Here is an 18623-nt window from a genome sequence, read left to right as displayed (position 1 = left end):
GCGGGGCTCGGACTCACGGACCGCGAGATCGTGACCTGAGCCGAAGTCGGACGCTTCACCGACTGAGCCACCCAGGCTCCCCTAAATGTTTATTTATTTTTGAGGGACAGAGTGTGAGCAGGGGAGGGGAAGAGAGAGAGAGGGAGACGCAGAATCTGAAGCAGGCTCCAGGCTCTGAGCTGTCGGCACAGAGCCCGACGCGGGGCTCGGACTCACGAACCGCGAGATCATGACCTGAGCTCGAGTCAGTGCTAAACCAATGGAGCTACCCAGGCGCCCCGGATCTCAACAATTTAAAGCCCATTTTGGTGACAAGAATTCGTTGAACTCCAAATATATATTTTTAATTTATTTATTTAAACTCAAAGTAGATGACATACAGTGTAGTATTTGTTTCGGGAGAAGAACCCAGTGGCTCCTCACTTCCATCCAACACCCAGTGCTCCTCCCAACAAGTGCCCTCCTCAATGCCCATCCCCCTTCTAGCCCATCCCCCACCCACCTCCTCTCCAGCAGCCCTCCGTTTGTTCTCTGTGTTTAAAGGTCTGTTATGGGGGCGCCTGGGTGGCTCAGTCGGTTGAGCGGCTGACTTCAGGTCAGGTCATGATCTCACGGTCTGTGAGTTCAAGCCCCGCGTCGGGCTCTGTGCTGACAGCTCGGAGCCTGGAGCCTGCTACGGATTCTGTGTCTCCCTCTCTCTCTGACCCTCCCCCGTTCATGCTCTGTCTCTGTCTCAAAAATAAATAAACGTTAAAAAAAAAATTTAAAGGTCTCTTATGGTTTGCCTCCCCCTCTGTCTGTATCTTATTTTTCCTTCCGTTACTCGGGGATCAAAAAGAATGAAATCATGCCATTTGCAACAACGTGTATTATGCTGAGCGAAATAAGTCGGTCAGAGAAAGACAAATACCACGATTCAACTCCCATGTGGAATTTGAGAAACAAAAGAGATGAACGCGGGGGAAGGGAATGAACTCCAGATATCATCCCCAATTGTCATCCTGTGTCGAGGGGCGCGTTGTGATGAGCATCTCCAAATTACAACATGCACCCCATGGTAAGGTGTCTTAAGACTCAAGTGATCCGGATTTACTGAGAACCTACTGTGCGCCCCCAGACTATATTATATCCTCAGGGCTGCAAAGATAAGATATCAGACATGGTCTCTATCATGAAAGGACCTGCAATTTAATTGAGGAAACGTAAATGAAAGAGGAAACAGTTGGAGAGCAACGTGTGTTAGGACTTAATCAGATACCAAACGGTAAGACCAGGCAAAAGAGGTCAAATGAAATCAGAGTCACACAGGAGACAGGAATCCCTGTGTAAGTGACAGAAGTTGGCCCTGCATCTATCCAGTGAGAAAGGCAGTGACGGACACCTCTTCCTGGGAGAGCAGTGCTCCCGGAAGCCATACTTCCAGGGAAACCACGTGTGGGTGGGGGGTTCCATCGGATCATGGCGCAGGAAACCACACCGACTAGAACAGAGCTCGCTGCTGGCCTGGAAGGGGGGTCGGGTCAGCAGATGAGCAAATACACAGGCAGAACGCGAAGGGTCTGGATTCTGGGCAGAAAACTGTGTGCCACGGTAGGCTCTTGGGCAGAGACGTAGCAGCAGGAAAGTGACAGCCTTCTAAGAGAAGAACTGTAAGACAAAGTGCCAGATGCAGTGAGCAGCGTGTGAGCGGGCAGAGGCAAGCCAGGGTTACAACCACTTAACGTCCATCCCGTTTACTCCGCGACTCCAGGACAGAAGAAACCGGGCCCTGCTCTGTACGTATGACAGGAAGCACTTGAACCAGAAGCACCCGACACTTACCCAGCAGGTGGAGTGTAGATGCTGCCGTAGCTTTTCCTAGAGCATTGGTGGCTGTGCAGACATAGGTTCCTTCATTTTCAAGGGAAACGTTCTGCAACAACAGGGATCCATTGAAAAGCAAGGAAATATTGTCACTCAGAGGTCCTCCTCTCTTCAACCAAGTTATATTAGGCTGAGGGACACCTTTGGAATAAAAACAAATATGACAAAAAGCAAATTCCTTTAAGAACAGGGCCACAGAACCACAGGACAGATACTGTTTAGCATTCTGACCGCACAGCAGCGAACGGGCTGAATTACATAAAGTACGAGAGATGGCTATTTATTTCTAGGTCTGGAGAGATGGCTATTTATTTCTAGGTCTGGAGCTCCTCCATGGCAGGGAGGGGGGTCCTGTTAAAGCAAAGGGCTTTGGGCTACTGTGTACCTGACTGGTTGATGGATGCGACTCAATGGGAGCCGAAGAGGGCGGGATTGCTCTGTATCAGGAAAGGAAAGAAATGTGACGGTGAGTGGGGTGGTGGGAGAAGAGGGGTTGGTGGAGCTGGAGGTAGAGACAGAGAGAGACATTCCCAGGGGTGGGTTAACACAGAGGAGTCTCCGGAAAACAAAAATACTAATGTGAATCTTTAAGTCGTTTGCTGCACGCAGCCAACAAAATGCTCCTCCTTTAGAAAAAAAATATGAAATCTTTAGGGAGGGGCGCCTGGGCGGCTCAGTCGGTTAAGCGCCCAACTTCAGCTCATGATCTCACGGTTCGTGGGATCGAGCCCCGCGTCAGGCTCTGTGCTGACGGCTTGGAGCCTAGAGCCTGCTTCGGATTCTGTGTCTCCCTCTCTCTCTGCCCCTCCCCTGCTCATATATGTGTGTGTGTGTGTGTGTGTGTGTGTGTGTGTGCGCGCGCGCGCGTGCGCTCTCTCTCTCTCTCTCTCTGTCAAAAATAAATAAACATTTAAAAAAATTAAAAAAAAAAGAAAAGGTAATCTGTACAACTGTTTCTTGAAATCTCTAAGGCACATTTATGGCCTAACATACAATCATTTCATTGTTGGTTTTTTTTTGTTTTTTGTTTTTGGCAAATGTTCTATGCATACTTGAAAAGAAAGTATGCTATTTCTTTTTAGGGTGTAAAGTTCAAATATTTACAATAATGAAATTATATCATCTTCTTTTAGTATGTGTCCTTATTAGCCTGCTTCTCCTTGAGAGCTCACGTCCAGAAAAAGCGCTCCCGTCTACTATATTTACCACATTTTTTATGTTTTCCCCATTTTTGTTGTTATGTATTATATCTTATCCAGCACATGACAGTTCATGTTACTGTGGATTTTACTTTTTTTTTTTAAATGGATGTCTTTTTATCCCTTTTTAGGGTCTTAAATCCTATCTTGTGTGATTTTACTATTATGACTCTTGGTTATTTTGTTTTCTTCTACCTAATATACTTTTGTCCAATTTTTACAACTTTCTGTATGATTCTATTCCAGCAATGTCTCGTGTAAATGTATATCATTAGGTTTTATTTGGAAACCCAATCTAAGAGCCTTTGCAGCATTAACCCCATTAGCAATTTATTGTGATTACACATATGTTTAGGTTTACATTGTCATTGTTCTAGACCTTCTGACTTTATGGGCCTTTGACTTTTGCTTATCCTTTCTTTGTTCCCTTTTGTCTTGTAAAGTGGAAACTAAACGCTGTGTTTAAAGTTCCAATAATGTTACAATTTACTTAAAAAAAAAAAAAACTAGTTGGCATTAATTTGACCAGATCTTTCAACATTACAATCACATTGATCTTGAATCTCATAATGGTCCTTTCTGGGAATTAACGTTATCAACATACCTGCATAAAAAATGCTGTATTTATGCAGTTATATAAAAGCAAAAGATTGGAAACAAGTCACATACCCAACAGGGACCCATTAACTAACTTGTAGTACATCAGTGTAATGAAATATTGACATACGCAAAATTACCGAAAGAACAAAAAACAGTCAACCAATAATATACCCAGCAAAAAACGTCCTTTGGAAATGAAAGAAAAATAAAGACTTTTCCAGACAAATGAAAGTCGAGTGAGTTCATCATCGTCAGACCTGCCTCATAAAAAATGCTGGAGAGTTCTGCAAGTTGAAATGAAATGACACAAAACAAAAACACAAAAGCATATGAAAGTATAAACTCACCAGAAAAGCTAAATATATACACAAATATAGAACACTCTAATACTGTCATGGGTCTGTATAAATCACTCTTAACTCCAATATAAAAGTTAAAAGACAAAAAGAATGGTGTAAGAAAGTGGTCTAGTTTCATTCTTCTGCATGTTGCTGTCCAGTTCTCCCAGCACCATTTGTTAAAGAGATGTCTTTTTTCCATTGGACATTCTTTCCTGCTTTGTCAAAGATTAGCTGGCCATACTTTTGTGGGTCCAATTCTGGAGTCTCTGTTCTATTCCATTGGCCTCTGTGTCTGTTTTTGTGCCAATACCATGCTGTCTTGATGATGACAGCTTTGTAGTAGAGGCTAAAGTCTGGGATTGTGATGCCTCCCGCTTTGGTCTTCTTCAATATTACTTTGGCTATTCGGGGCCTTTTGTGGTTCCATATGAATTTTAGGATTGCTTGTTCTAGCTTTGAGAAGAATGCTGGTGCAATTTTGATTGGGATTGCATTGAATGTGTAGATAGCTTTGGGTAGTATTGACATTTTGACAATTATTCTTCCAACCCATGAGCATAGAATGTTTTTCCATTTCTTTGTATCTTCTTCAATTTCCTTCATAAGCTTTCTATAGTTTTCAGCATACAGATCTTTTACATCTTTGGGTTTATTCCTAGGTATTTTATGCTTCTTGGTGCAATTGTGAATGGGATCAGTTTCTTTATTTGTCTTTCTGTTGCTTCATTATTAGTGTATAAGAATACAACTGATTTCTGTACATTGATTTTGTATCCTGCGACTTTGCTGAATTCATGTACCAGTTCTAGCAGACGTTTGGTGGAGTCTATCGGGTTTTCCATGTATAATATCATGTCATCTGCAAAAAGTGAAAGCTTGACTTCATCTTTGCCAATTTTGATGCCTTTGATTTCCTTTTGTTGTCTGATTGCTGATGCTAGCACTTCCAACACTATGTTAAACAACAGCGGTGAGAGTGGACATGCCTGTCGTGTTCCTGATCTCAGGGGGAAAGCTCTCAGTTTTTCCCCATTGAGGATGATATTAGCTGTGGGCTTTTAATAAATGGCTTTTATGATGTTTAAGTATGTTCCTTCTATCCCGACTTTCTCGAGGGTTTTTATTAAGAAAGGATGCTGAATTTTGTCAAATGCTTTTTCTGTATTAATAGACAGGATCATATGGTTCTTATCTTTTCTTTTATTAATGTGATGTCTCACACTGATTGATTTGTGAATATTGAACCAGCCCTGCAGCCCAGGAATGAATCCCACTTGATCATGGTGAATAAGTATTTTTATATGCTGTTGAATGCATTAGGTGAACATAAGAATAAAGATGTACTTATTTTGTGATACTCTGGGATATTTTAAATAAATGGATTATTAAAAGCAAAAGAAATAAAAGACAAAAAGAAGTAAGACTCCGAACATGAAAATTTGTTAAGAATATTCAATGTAGGGGCGCCTGGGTGGCTCAGTCGGTTAAGCAGCCAACTTCGGCTCAGGTCATGATCTCGCGGTCCATGGGTTCAAGCCCCGCGTCGGGCTCTGTGCTGACAGCTCGGAGCCTGGAGCCTGTTTCAGATTCTTTGTCCCCCTCTCTCTGACCCTCCCCCGTTCATGCTCTGTCTCTCTCTGTCTCAAAAATAAATAAACGTTAAAAAAATTTTTTTTTAAAAAGAATACTCAATGTAAAAACATGTAAAGTGTGACATCAGTAACATAAAGTAGGAAGACAGAGAGGTAAAAGTGTAGAGTTTTTATATTAGATTGAAGTTATATTGTTGTCACCTTAAAATAATCAATTATAACTATTAGATGTTTTATGTAACCCCTCACAGGAATCACACACCAAATACACCTTTAGTAGATACACAAAAGAAAAAGAAAAGAAAAATGAAAAGCAAAGCATGCCAGTATTAATAAATCAGCAAATCATAAAGGAAGTTGGACATAGAGGAAAAGAGAGACAAAAGAACCACAAATAAGACAGAAAAGCAATTAACAAAATGGCAATTCTAAGTCCTTACCTATCAATAATTACTTTAAATGTAAATGGATTAAACTCTTCAACCAAAAGGCACAGTGGCTGAATTGATTTAAAGAGAAGCTCTAACCATATGCTGCCTGAAAGAGACTCTCTTTAGAATTACAGATACACATTGACTGAAAGTGAAGGAATGGAAAAAGATATTCCATGTAAATGGTAACCAAATGAGAGCAGGGTGTCTGTACTTATATTAGACAACATTAAGTCAAAAACTGCTATAAGATACAAAGGTCAGTATATAGTGATAACAGGGTCAATTCATCAGGAAGCTATAATAACTATAAATATTTATGCATCCAATATCAGAGCACCTAAATATACAAGGCAAACAGTGACAGATCTGTAAAGAGAAATAGATAGCAGTACAGTAATAGTAGAGGACTTCAATATCCCACTTTCAACAATGGATAGGATTTCCAGACAGAAAATTCACAAGGAAACAGTAGACTTGAACTACACTATTAAGCAAATGGACCTGTCAGAAAGACACAGAGTATTCTACCCAACAATAGCAGAATATACATTCTTCTCAAGTGTACATGAAACATTCTTCAAGACAGATCACATGTTAGGCCAGAATACAAGTCTTAACAAATTTAAGAAGATTGAAACCACACCAAGTATCTTTTCTAACCACGCTGGAAAAAAACTGGGAATTGGTACCAGAAGGAGAATTGGAAAATTCAAACATGTGGAAATTAACCCAGATGCTCTTGAGCAACCATTGTCAAAGAAGAAATCAAAAGGGAAATTAGAAAATACCTAATATGAAAGAAAATAAACATAGGACTAACAAAATCTGTGGGATGCAAGAAAAGCAGTAGTAGGAAGGAAGTTTATAGCAATAAATGCCTGCATTACAAAAGAAGAAAGATCTGGGGCACCTGGGTGGCTCAGTCCGTTAAGCATCCGACTTAAGCTCAGGTCGTGATCTCGCTGTTTTTGAGTCCAAGCCCCATGTTGGACTCTATGCTGACAGCTCAGAGCCTGGAGCCTGCTTTGGATTCTGTCTCCCTCTCTTTCTACCCCTCCCCTCTTTGCACGTGCTCTCTCTCAATAATAAATAAACATTAAAAAATTTTTAAAAAGAAGAAATATCTCAAACAACCTAATTTTATCCTTCAAGGACCTAGAAAAAGAACAACAAACTAAGCCCAACATTAGCAGAAGGAAGATAAAAAACACAGGCATTGGAGCACAAGTAGGCAAAATAAGGAATAGAAAACCAATAGAAAATATTAACAAAAATAAGAGTTGTTTTTGAAAAAAGAAAGCTGACAAACCCTTATCCATCCCTACTAAAAATAATAAAAGGGTTCAAATAAGTAAGATAAAAAATGAAAAAGGAGACATGGAAACTGATGACATAGAAACCAAAAGGATCACAGATTATTCATAATTTGAATAATTATACACCAAACCTAGAGGAAATGATACATTCATAGAAACATACAAACTACCAAGACTGAATCATGAAGAAACAGACAACTTCAACAGGTGTGAATAATGTATAAGGAAACTGAATCAGTAATCTGAGGCCTCCCAACAAACAAAAGTCCAAGACCAGATGGCTTCACTGATGAATTATACCAAACCGTTAAAGAAGATTTAATACAATCCTTCCAAATTCTTCTGAAACTTTTAAGAGGAAGAAACACTTCTTTTTTAATGTTTATTTTTTATTTTTTAGTGGGGTAGAAAGAGAGGGGGACAAAGGATCTGAAGTAGGCTCTGCGCTGACAGCAGAGAACCCAATGCAGGGCTCAAACTCACAAACTGTGAGATCACGACCTGAGCCGAAGGTGGACACTCAACCAATTGAGTCACCCAGGTGCCCCTAGGAAGAAACACTTCTAAACTCATTTTATGAGGCCAACATTGCCCTGATACCAAAGGCAGACAAAAACACTACAAGAAAAGAAAACTACAGGCCAACATTCCTGATGAACACAGATGTAAAAATCTTCAAAAAAATACCAGCAAACTGAATTCAATAACACATTAAAAGGATCTTATAACATCACCAAGCGGGATTTATCCCTGGGATACATGCAACTTAATTAATGTGATACAGATCGTATGAACAGAATGAAGGATAAAAAACGCATAATCATCTCAGTAAGTGCAGAAAAAGTATTCAGCAAAATCTAACACTCTTTTCATGGTAAAAAACCTCAACAAATTAGATATTGCAGGAACTTACTTCAACATAATAAAATCCATATATGATAAGGTCATAGCTTATCCCCTTATCATATTCAGTGATGAAAAAGTGAAAGCTTTTCCTCTAAGATCAGAAAGAAAAACAAATATGCCCACTCTTGAAACCTATATTCAAAATGGTTCTGGGAGTCCTACTCAGAGTACTTAGGCAAGAAGAAGAAATTAAAGGCATTGGGTCGGAAGAAAGTAAAATTATTTCTGCTTTCAGATGACATAACCTTTTATGTAAAAAACCCTAAAGACTACACACACACACACACACACACACACACCCCCCAAATAAACAAAATCAGTAAGGTTGAAGGGTACAAAATTAACATACAAAAATTAGTTGCATTTCTGTACACTAACAATGAAATATCTAAAAAGGAAATGAAGAAAATAATCTCATTTATAATAGCATCAGAAAGAATACAAACTTAGAAATAAACTTAACATAGAAGGCAGAAGATGTACACAGAGATAAGTACAAAGCATCCATGCAAATAAGTAAAGAAGATACAAATAAATGGAAAGGCATCCCATTTTCATGGACAGGAAGACCTAATATTTAAAACTTCCATACTACACAAAGCAATCTACAGGTTCGATGCTATACCCATCAAAATTCCAATGGCATTTTTTTTACAGAAATAGAGAAAACAATCCTAAAATTCATATGGAACCAATGAAGGCACCAAAGAGCCAAAGCAATATTAAGAGAAAAAGAACAAAGCTAAAGGTATCACACTTCCTGATTTCAAAATATATTACAAAGCTATAGCAATCAAAACAGAACGGTACTGGCATTAAAAACAGGGACATAGCAGGGTGCCTGGGTGGCTCAGTCGGTTAAGCATCCGACTTCAGCTCAGGTCACGATCTCACGGTCCGTGAGTTCGAGCCCCGCGTCGGGCTCTGGGCTGATGGCTCAGAGCCTGGAGCATGCTTCTGATTCTGTGTCTCCCTCTCTCTCTGCCCCTCCCCCATTCATGCTCTGTCTCTCTCTGTCTCAAAAATAAACGTTAAAAAAAATTAAAAAAAAAACAGGGACATGGGGTGCCTGAGGTGGCTCAGACAGTTGAGCATCTGACTTTGGCTCAGGTCATGATCTCACAGTACGTGGATTTGAGCCCCACATTGGGCTTTGCATGGCAGCAAAGAGCCTGCTTCAGATTCTGTCTCTCTCTTTTTCTGTCCCTCCCTCACTTACCCTCTCTCTCTCTCAAAAATAAATAAACATTAAAATTTTTTAAAAAACTAACAGGCACATAGACCAATGTAACAGAATAAAGAGCCCAGAATTAGACCCATGCAAATATGGCCAACTGATCACAAAAAAGGAGTATACAAGTTAAGTTTTGGAGGTGACGGATATGTGGATTACCTTGACTGGGATGATGGTTAATGGGTATATGCATGTATCCAACCTCATCAAATTGTGTATATTAGGCATACACAATTTTTTGTATCTCAATCATATTTCAATAACACTTTTTAAAAAAAGAAATGTTCTCAACTGAAAACTGCAAGGTGTAGAATGCTGTGTTGAATAGGCTTTTACATAAAAAAGAGGAAAAAATAAGTCTTCGTGCTTGCATAGAGAATCTTTGCAAAGAGACAGAAGAATCTAACAAAGTTGATACCCTGGCACAGGTGCAAAGGGGGCAGGAACAGAGGTGAGAGCAAGACTTTTCATCCTATGATGTCTGCTGAATGCCTCACCTACCTTCAAATTTTAAAAAGTTGAAAAAATTCAAACCATATCTCCCAGATCTCCAATTTTCCTTCTAGGATGAGAAAACGTGAAGTTTTCCTTCCTCTTCGTCCTTTCTTTCTTCTGATAGAATATAGGATTGAAATTCTGATCATTTTACATTTTTATTTTTCATCATATATCTTCTTTAAATTTTTTTTGAGATTTGCCATCTATTTTTAAAAAATTTTTAACGTTTATTTATATTTGAGAGAGAGGGAGACAGAACATCAATATGGGGGAGGGGCAGAGAGGGACGGAGACAGAATCCGAAGCAGGCTCCAGGCTCTGAGCTGTCAGCACAGAGCCTGATGTGGGGCTCAAACTCACGAACTACGAGATCATGACCAGAGCTGAAGTCGGACACTTAACTGACTGAGCCACCCAGGCGCCCCATAGATTTGCAATCTATTTTTAAGTCACTAAAATAAATTCTTAAATTCTATATTTAAGTTGTTTCAATGTTTATTATGACTCCCTTAATATTCCAATGTCTCCATGATCATAATTAAGCTTCATGTCTTGCTTGACAGGGCAGGCTTTTGGGAGTATTTTTCCCACAAAGGTAGGAAGGTCAGTGGGTAGGACAGATTATGAATCCTGGAGTGTGTAGGAACGTCTTCTCTTCTCCTCACTAAGAAACAGCTCAGCTGGCCACAGAACTGGAGTGCCATAATGCGATTTCCTCCACACCGCTCATGCCGACCCTTGTCACGTGGGGCTTTCATAGTTTGAAGAAGTCCGAGGCAGGCCTATTTTTTTATTCCCTTTTAGGTAATCTGTTGTCGTTATTTCTTTTTTTCTTTTTGGATTCCTGCAGGATTCTGTGATCTAAAATTTTCAAAAACTTTGCCAGGATACGATCAAGAGATAGTATTACTTGCTCGTCAGTTCTGCCTGGAACACTCTGAGCATTTAATCTACAAACTATAGTCACTGCTTCCATTCAGTAAAACTTTTTTTTCTCCCCTCCCTTCCTTCCTTCTCCTCCTTTTCTCTCTCTATCCCTCTCTCTCTCTCTCTCTCATCTATCCATCATCTATTTATCATCTACCTATCATCTGTCTATCATCTCTGAATCTATCAATTATCTATCTATCTATCTATCTATCTATCATCTATGAATCTATCAATTATCTATACATCTATCCATCACCTATCAATCTGTCAATTATCTCTTTATCTATCATCTATGTATCTATCAATCATATATCTATCTCTCTCCATCCAACCATCCATCCATCCACCCACCTACCTATCTACCTATCCATCTATCTATCCGTCCAGCTGTCTGTCTATCTTTAAGTCTTAAATTCTGTGTCTACTCCTTTTCCTTCTCTTGCTCAGGAACACCAATCATGTGATTATTAGTCTTTCTTTTCCATGCCCATTGCCCTAGGTATCATTGTTTTTAGCTCTCTGTTCTTTTTCTCTGCATTTTGCAAGAAATTCTGAGCTTGCCTCAGAATTTTCCTCATTTTATTTGGAGCATTTTATTTTCTGCTTCTAATGTTGGCTTTATTTGTGATTGGCTTTTAACATTCTTTCCAGCATGATTTTTATTTCTGCCTCTCTTTTAGTGGCTTTACCCCCAGCTTTACTGAGATATGATTGACACAGAACATTGTGTATGTTTAAGGTGTGCAACACATTGGTTTGATGCACCTGTAGATTACGAAATGACTACCACCATCCCGTTCATTACCCAACACCTGCATCGTGTCACAGAGTTACCATTTCTTTTTTGAGGTAAGCACATCTAAGATCTACTCTCTCAGCAACTTTCAGTTAAATAAACTAACAAATTAACAGTTTTATTTTTTAAAATTTCTCTTTGATTTCATCTTGTTTTTCTACAATTTTGGGGGGGGCAAGGGGAGACACAACACTTATACTAACATTTACTTCTTTTTAAAATTTTTTAATGTTTATTTATCTTTGAGACAGAGAGAGACAGAGTGTGAGCAGGGGACAGGCAGAGAGAGCCAGAGACATAGAATCCCAAGTAGGCTCTAGGCTCCAAGCTGTCATCACAGAGCCCGACGCGGGGATCGAACTCACAAACCATGAGATCTTGACCTGAGCCGAAGTCGGACACTTAACTGACTGAGCCACCCAGGCGTCCCTAACATTTACTTTTTAGATACAACAGACGCTCTTCGTGTGCTTCCTGATGCTTGTCCAACATCGTATTTGCGCTCAGCATCAGCTCAGAGGCTGACCCAGAGCTCTACTGGGCAGAAATTCCTCGTGGCCTCGTCTAGGCCCAAATGGACATTCAGCCTCAGTGCTGTCGACGACTGATGTCTTTTACACACTTTATTCCTATTTCAAATGGTAACATTAGGCAGGGCAACTTTTCTGCCTCAAGACCACAGGAGTAAATTTGTGTTTTCCTGAAGGTCTTAGACCATACTGCTCAAAACTGGACAAGAGTAATGGCAAGAGACTATGCTAAACTATCCCCTCGGCTCTGAGATACGTGTGGGATCAATTCATTCATTCATCAACTCACCCTTCCTTTTATATATTTATTCAACTCATTTTTCTTTTTTTATTAAAATTTTTTTAATCTTTATTTTTGAGAGAGAGACAGATCGTGAGCAGGGGAGAGGCAGAGAGAGAGGGAGACACAGAACCCGAAGCAGGCTCCAGGCTCTGAGCTGTCAGCACTGAGCCCAACAAGGGGCTCGAATCCACGAGCCATGAGATCATGACCTGAGCCGAAGTTGGACGCTCAACCGACTGAGCCACCCAGGCACCCCTCAACTCATTTTTCTTATGTGCTTTCCATGGCCAGCACTCTCATAGAGAATCACTACCACATTAATCTCAGGCCTCTCCAGTAAGCTGTGGGGACAGTGACTGGCAAAGAGCAGACATATAAATATTTGCTGAACGCATACATGAACAGGGAGTAGATCTTCTGGAAGAAAATCATTGTATCTCAAAGATACAACTGCGTGACTTTGGTTATTCATGGCAATGTTCTCTTCCAAACAGAGAAGATAGTAAAATGCAGACTCTGTGGTAAGTCCTCACACCTTCAGACACAAGTATTTTGGAATCCCTGGTAATTTAGGGAAGGTCTTTACTTGCCAGGAAGCAAATAATCTTCTTAAATATTTTGATTAAAAAAGGGCAAACCATATCAAAAACCTCTTCAAACATTTCACCAGCTTCCATACACGTGAACTTAATTATTTTACTAATTAAAGGAGAGTCCTTTAAGATCCCTTATTGAGTAATTCTTAAGTGACCACACATTTTTGAAAGACGTGAGTTTGAAAACATAACAATTCAAGAATCTCCATTAATTGTGACATGTCTCCTACAATTAGTCTAAATAAATGGAGTTTTTCTCAAGTTATAAAACCTCTCATGGGGAGAGACCCTGAAGAGTTTCAGATGCATTGGCTTATTTGTCACACCTCCATGGTAAGAAACGTGTAAACAACAGTGTTGTAAAGTTCTACGTGAAAGAGGTTTACTGAAGGCCTTCAGCCAGGCTAGACGAGCCATGTAGAGGTCTAACTTCAGGCAGAAGGAACAGCACGTGCCTCAGCCCTGAAGCAGCATTCCTCACATGGAGTCCCTTAACCCCACCTGGGTGCATAGATGGAAGTCAAGGTTCCATGGCCTTTTCACTAACTCTAGCTGACGTTTAGAATTTCCAGCAACTATGAACATAGCCAACAAAACAAGATGGCAGGATCTCCAACTACGCAGCTAACGGAAACCACAGGTAAACACTTTCGTGTCACGTTACGGTTGTTGCAGAGCTCTCAAAATATCTCGTAGGCCACCACTACTTTGAAATCATGGCAATTGTTGGATCCAATGCTAGATTTGGAATTGAGCGCATCAGGAAAAAGCACTTATATCATCATATGCCACTTCTGATTTACTATTTATTTGAGATTTTGGTTAGAACTGGCTTTCTTTAGAATACCAAGTATTTTATTTTCTGCTTTTGAGAATGCTATTCGAAGAAGCAGCCCCATAGGCTTTATCAGCCTGGAGTTCAGGGTACACTCCTACTTTGGAGGAGCAGGAAAGAACACTGTGGCTACAGAGGTGTGACCGAGGAAGGTACATGGAGGAGACAAGGGCAGAGAAGTGGCAGGTGGGGAGGGGGCTCAGATCACAGCACTGCAGGTCATAGTGAAGATTTGGCTTTTATCCTAAAGGCTTTGAGCCTGCCTCACTTGCGTGCTCTGTCTCTCTCTAAGTAGATAAATAAACCTAAAAAAAATTGAAGATAGAACTACCCTATGATCCAATAATTCCAGTAGAGGGTATTCACCCAAACAATAGGAAAACACTAATTCCAAAGGGATACAGGCATCCCGATGTTTACAGAAGCATTATCTACAACAGCCAAATTACAGAAGCAGTCCAAGTGTCCATCAATAGATGAATGGATAAAGAAGGTGTCACACACACACGCGCACACACACACACACACACACACACATACACACACTGGAATATTACTTGGTGATCAAGAAGAATGAAATCTTGCCATTTGCAATGATGTGGACAGATATAGAGTATATTATGCTAAGTGAAATGCCAGTCAGAGAAAGACAAATACCATATGTTTTCGCTCATATGTGGAATTTAAGAAACAAATGAACAGAGGGAAAAAAGAGGGGCGTCTGTTGGGCTCAGTCGGTTAAGCATCTGACTTCAGTTCAGGTCATGATCTCACGGTTCGTGAGTTTGAGCCCCACACTGGGTGAGCTCGAACCCTGCTTCAGGCTCCGTGCTGACAGTGCAGAGCCTGCTTGTGATTCTCTCTCTCCCTCTCTCTGCCCCTCCCCGGCTTGCACTCCATCTCTCTCCAAATAAATAAATAAATAAATAAACTTAAAAATAAATAAATAAATTCAATAGAACCGACTACAGGCTAGAGACATTGCTTTCTTCTGTATATAATTCCAGCTGTCTTTTTTTTTAATGTTTATTTACTTTTGAGAGAGAGAGAGAGAGAGCACTTAAGCGGAGGAGGGGCAGAGAGAGAAGGAGACAGAGTTAGAAGCAGACTCAGGCTCCAAGCTGTCATCACAGAGCCCGACGTGGTGCTCCAACTCACAAACTGTGAGATCATGACCTGATCCCAAGTCGGACGCTTAACCTACTGAACCACCCCGGCACCCCTCCAGCTGTCTTCTAAAGAGGGTGGATACTCTTCCTTCAGGACATCTTGCAAGATTTCGATGCATGCATCTGTAGGCAAGGGCCACATAACAGGGAGAGAAGAACTTAGAGTCCCTACAGCAATCCTAGGGGTTGGGGAAAGCAGAGGGGGGGGATGAGAGAGAACAGGGAGCAGAGGGGCAAGGGGATAGGATGCCTTTGCCATGATCTCTCAAGCCTCAGCCTTGCTTTAAAAGGTTGTCAAGTGCTTGGTAACAATGGAGGTCTTGCTATGAGTAGAAAGCAGTCAAGGAACTGAGAGAGAGAGAGAGAGAGCGAGAGCGAGGGAGAGAGCGAGAGAGAGTGAGTGCACATAGCAGGTGAGTACAAGAAGAAGCCAGAGGCAGAGGGTCCAGCCCAGTGTAAGCCCCCATTACTGCCAGAAGTCAGTTCCAGAAGACTCCCGAATTTCCAGCCTCTGGAACTGACAGGAGTCAGAGACAACTCCACGAGCAACCTCAGAACAGCAAGGGTATGATACTGGGTTTGCACACACAGGGATATTCTCCCTGAGCCAGCAGTTTCAGATGGCAAAGCAGAACCCGGCTGGTTTTGAGATGCAAAAGGAGACACGTAGGTCTCCAGGGTGGATAAAAAAGAAACCGACCCCCTGCAACTCAGCACCTAGAAGCGTCGTTACCCGTGTGAACACGTTCAAAGAACGGAAGAGGCAGGAGGAAACTCAGACGAGATGCTTCTGACCACTGCTCTTGACGGTCTTTCAAAATAACAAATGTGTGCTCTGTTGAAACAGCGACAGAATGTCAGAAATAGTTTAAACTTATTTATCTAACCTCAAAGACAGGCTATTCCCCTAAGCCACGCAGCCCTGAGATACTTCATGTTCTGTTTCCACAATGCTGGAATCGTTTTTGGAAGGCAAATGTGGTGGGGAAAAAAAAAAAAAAGGTTCAGCTCCGGAGGGTTTGTAAAACACGTGTTTGCAGCAAGTCTGAACCTCTGGGTGTCTTTAAAAATAGTCACTGTTTAAAAACAAATATCCCTCGTCCTTGAAAGGCCCATGGAACATTCCACACTACAAAATCCTTGGCCTGTTTGGACGGCTCTAAAATGCTAGATGTTTATATCAATGTATCACAGATATTATACCTGTAGGGTTTTGTTCATTTCTTGATTTCCCCAAGCTACTCAAACTTAGACGATGTGCTGGATTTTTTTCACACGTGATGACGGGAAATTTCAACTACCGTTAGTGACCTCTGGGGGGCTATGAAGAAGTTGTATTGTCAATTCATAGGATAAGAGGCAAATTGAACACAGCATAGACAACCCACAAGGGGAAACATTACTAATAGAGGAAACAGGAAAGAGCTCACCATCCCCGTGTCAGAGACAAACACCTCAACACGACCAGCACAAATAGTATGTATACTCTTCTTGAATGTGGGGCCAGTGTTCACAACGTAGTAAATATGGTAAGAAATGCTCCCATGTTGAGTTAACTGCACACTCTTCTGTTCTTTTTGGCGATATGTAATCTATGCTTTTTGGATATAAAGGACGATCCATCACTGATGCCATACCCAGAACTTCTGACAAATGTGAGGCTATGGCTTTTACCCATCACAGAACTCTCCTGAGTAGCTGCCGAAGCACTTTCTCTTCTCCGGCAAAATGATGTCAACAGATTGACAACACCAGGTCCCCAAGCAACTTGATCTGAGGAAGTAGAAACAACGTGGGTCACGGCATCTGTCCCCATTTCCATATTCAAGCGTCTTTCCCCAGAGGCTTTTAAAATATGTTCCTTCAGGGGCGCCTGGGTGGCTCAGTCGGTTGAGCGTCCGACTTCAGCTCAGGTCACGATCTCACGGTTCGTGAGTTCGAGCCCCGCGTCGGGCTCTGGGCTGACGGCTCGGAGCCTGGAGCCTGCTTCAGATTCTGTGTCTCCCTCTCTCTCTGCCCCTCCCCCGTTCATGCTCTGTCTCTCTCTGTCTCAAAAATAAATAAACATAAAAAAATAAAATAAAATATGTTCCTTCTAACATGGAGGGAAGGTATCAACATCCCGGGCCTCTTGGGAGCCCTGCTTTGCTTGGGACTGGACAGATCTCTTTAAGTTTACCAGTCATATCCCACGAGTGCTACAGTCCACCACTGGATGCTGTCCTCCAGGGTCTCGTTTATGGGCCAGCAAAGGCCCATGAGAGTTATTCCACATAGTATCTCAAGATCGAAACCCTCCAGTGGCTCCTTGAAGAAAAAGACTCAGCATTGGTGCAAATCAAGTGCAGGATGCACACCGAAGATACACGAGTGGTGTAAGTTACCCACTTCGATACAGACAATTCCAGAACTACAGCTCAGATGGGGACGAACCTCAGACATTCCGGAGGCCCTTCCTGATGAACGGCAAGTTTCAACGTCTATCAATGTAACATCCGGATGTGGATGAATAAACAGCTAGGACAAGGTCCCTAAAGGGTACATGGAAAGTACTGCTCATTTGGAAGCCACGCGCCATGACCATGAAGTTGGTCCTGCTGCTATCACCACCAAATTCAAACCATAAGGGGAGCTCCTCGGGGGACATCTCAAGGCTGGGCTGATTCCTCAAGGCTCCCTGTCCACCTCCCTCAGGGGTCCAGCTCTTCTCTTGTTTTTCTGGGCTGCCTCCACTTTCTCTATAAAGTGGCTCCTTTCTCCCTAGGACTGGTGGGGAGTAAGAGTCATTTTTCCCAGCTCCACAATATGTCCTCTTCTTGGAGGATAAAGGCACGAAAGCCCTTTCAATTCATGGGTCCCAACTGCTAACAAGAGCTAGCCCCCCAGCCCTGGGGCCTCACTGTTCTCCAAACATGCCTCACTGGGTGTAATGCTAAGATTTTCTGTGGGCTCCTCTCTCCACCGGGGATTGTTATCTCTACTGGGTACTCTTCTTTACCGCTTGGAAAATTTCTGCTCATTCTTACAGATCCATCATAGGCCCTCTCTTCTCTGATTCTCCTTGATGCTGAAGCTGATTCCTCCTCTGTGGACCTTTGAACACTGAGGTCTCAGCTGTTGACACATCTGAATCCACCTTTGGAATGAGCCCAGAGCATGGACGCAAGGCCCTACCATGTAGCCCAGCTTCTGCTTCACTCCTTGTTACCCACTGTTTCCAAAGGATATCTCTCATTTTGCAGTAACAGTGGAGAGAAGTCCCAGGAGACTCTTTGGCCCCATTTACTGGCTAATGCATTGGTTCTTAACCTTGGACGTGCATTAGAATCACCTTGGGAAGTTAGGGGTGCCTGTGTGGCTCAGTTAGTTAAGCATCCGACTTCGCCTCAGGTCATGATCTCACAGCTCAGGAGTTCAAGCCCCGCGTCAGGCTCTGTGCTGACAGCTCAGAGCCTGGAGCCTGCTTTGGATTCTGTATCTCCCTCTCTCTCTCTCTGCTCC

At 41.8% G+C, this 18623-nt stretch overlaps 1 protein-coding gene across 1 annotated transcript in view; it reads right to left on the bottom strand.

The window, feature by feature from the left end:
- Positions 1 to 18623, bottom strand: part of ADAMTSL3 (ADAMTS like 3) — a 349469-nt gene that overhangs the window by 23197 nt on the left and 307649 nt on the right. Inside the window, 1 exon segment of the mRNA XM_049614336.1 lies at positions 1822 to 2004. Coding sequence (XP_049470293.1) covers positions 1822 to 2004 — 183 coding nt within the window.

This window comes from Panthera uncia (genome assembly GCF_023721935.1).
Source record: "Panthera uncia isolate 11264 chromosome B3 unlocalized genomic scaffold, Puncia_PCG_1.0 HiC_scaffold_2, whole genome shotgun sequence".
In the NCBI taxonomy this organism is placed as follows: domain Eukaryota; kingdom Metazoa; phylum Chordata; class Mammalia; order Carnivora; family Felidae; genus Panthera; species Panthera uncia.
The sequence above is the reverse complement of the archived record's forward strand: the minus strand, read 5'-3'. Positions and strand labels throughout refer to the sequence as shown.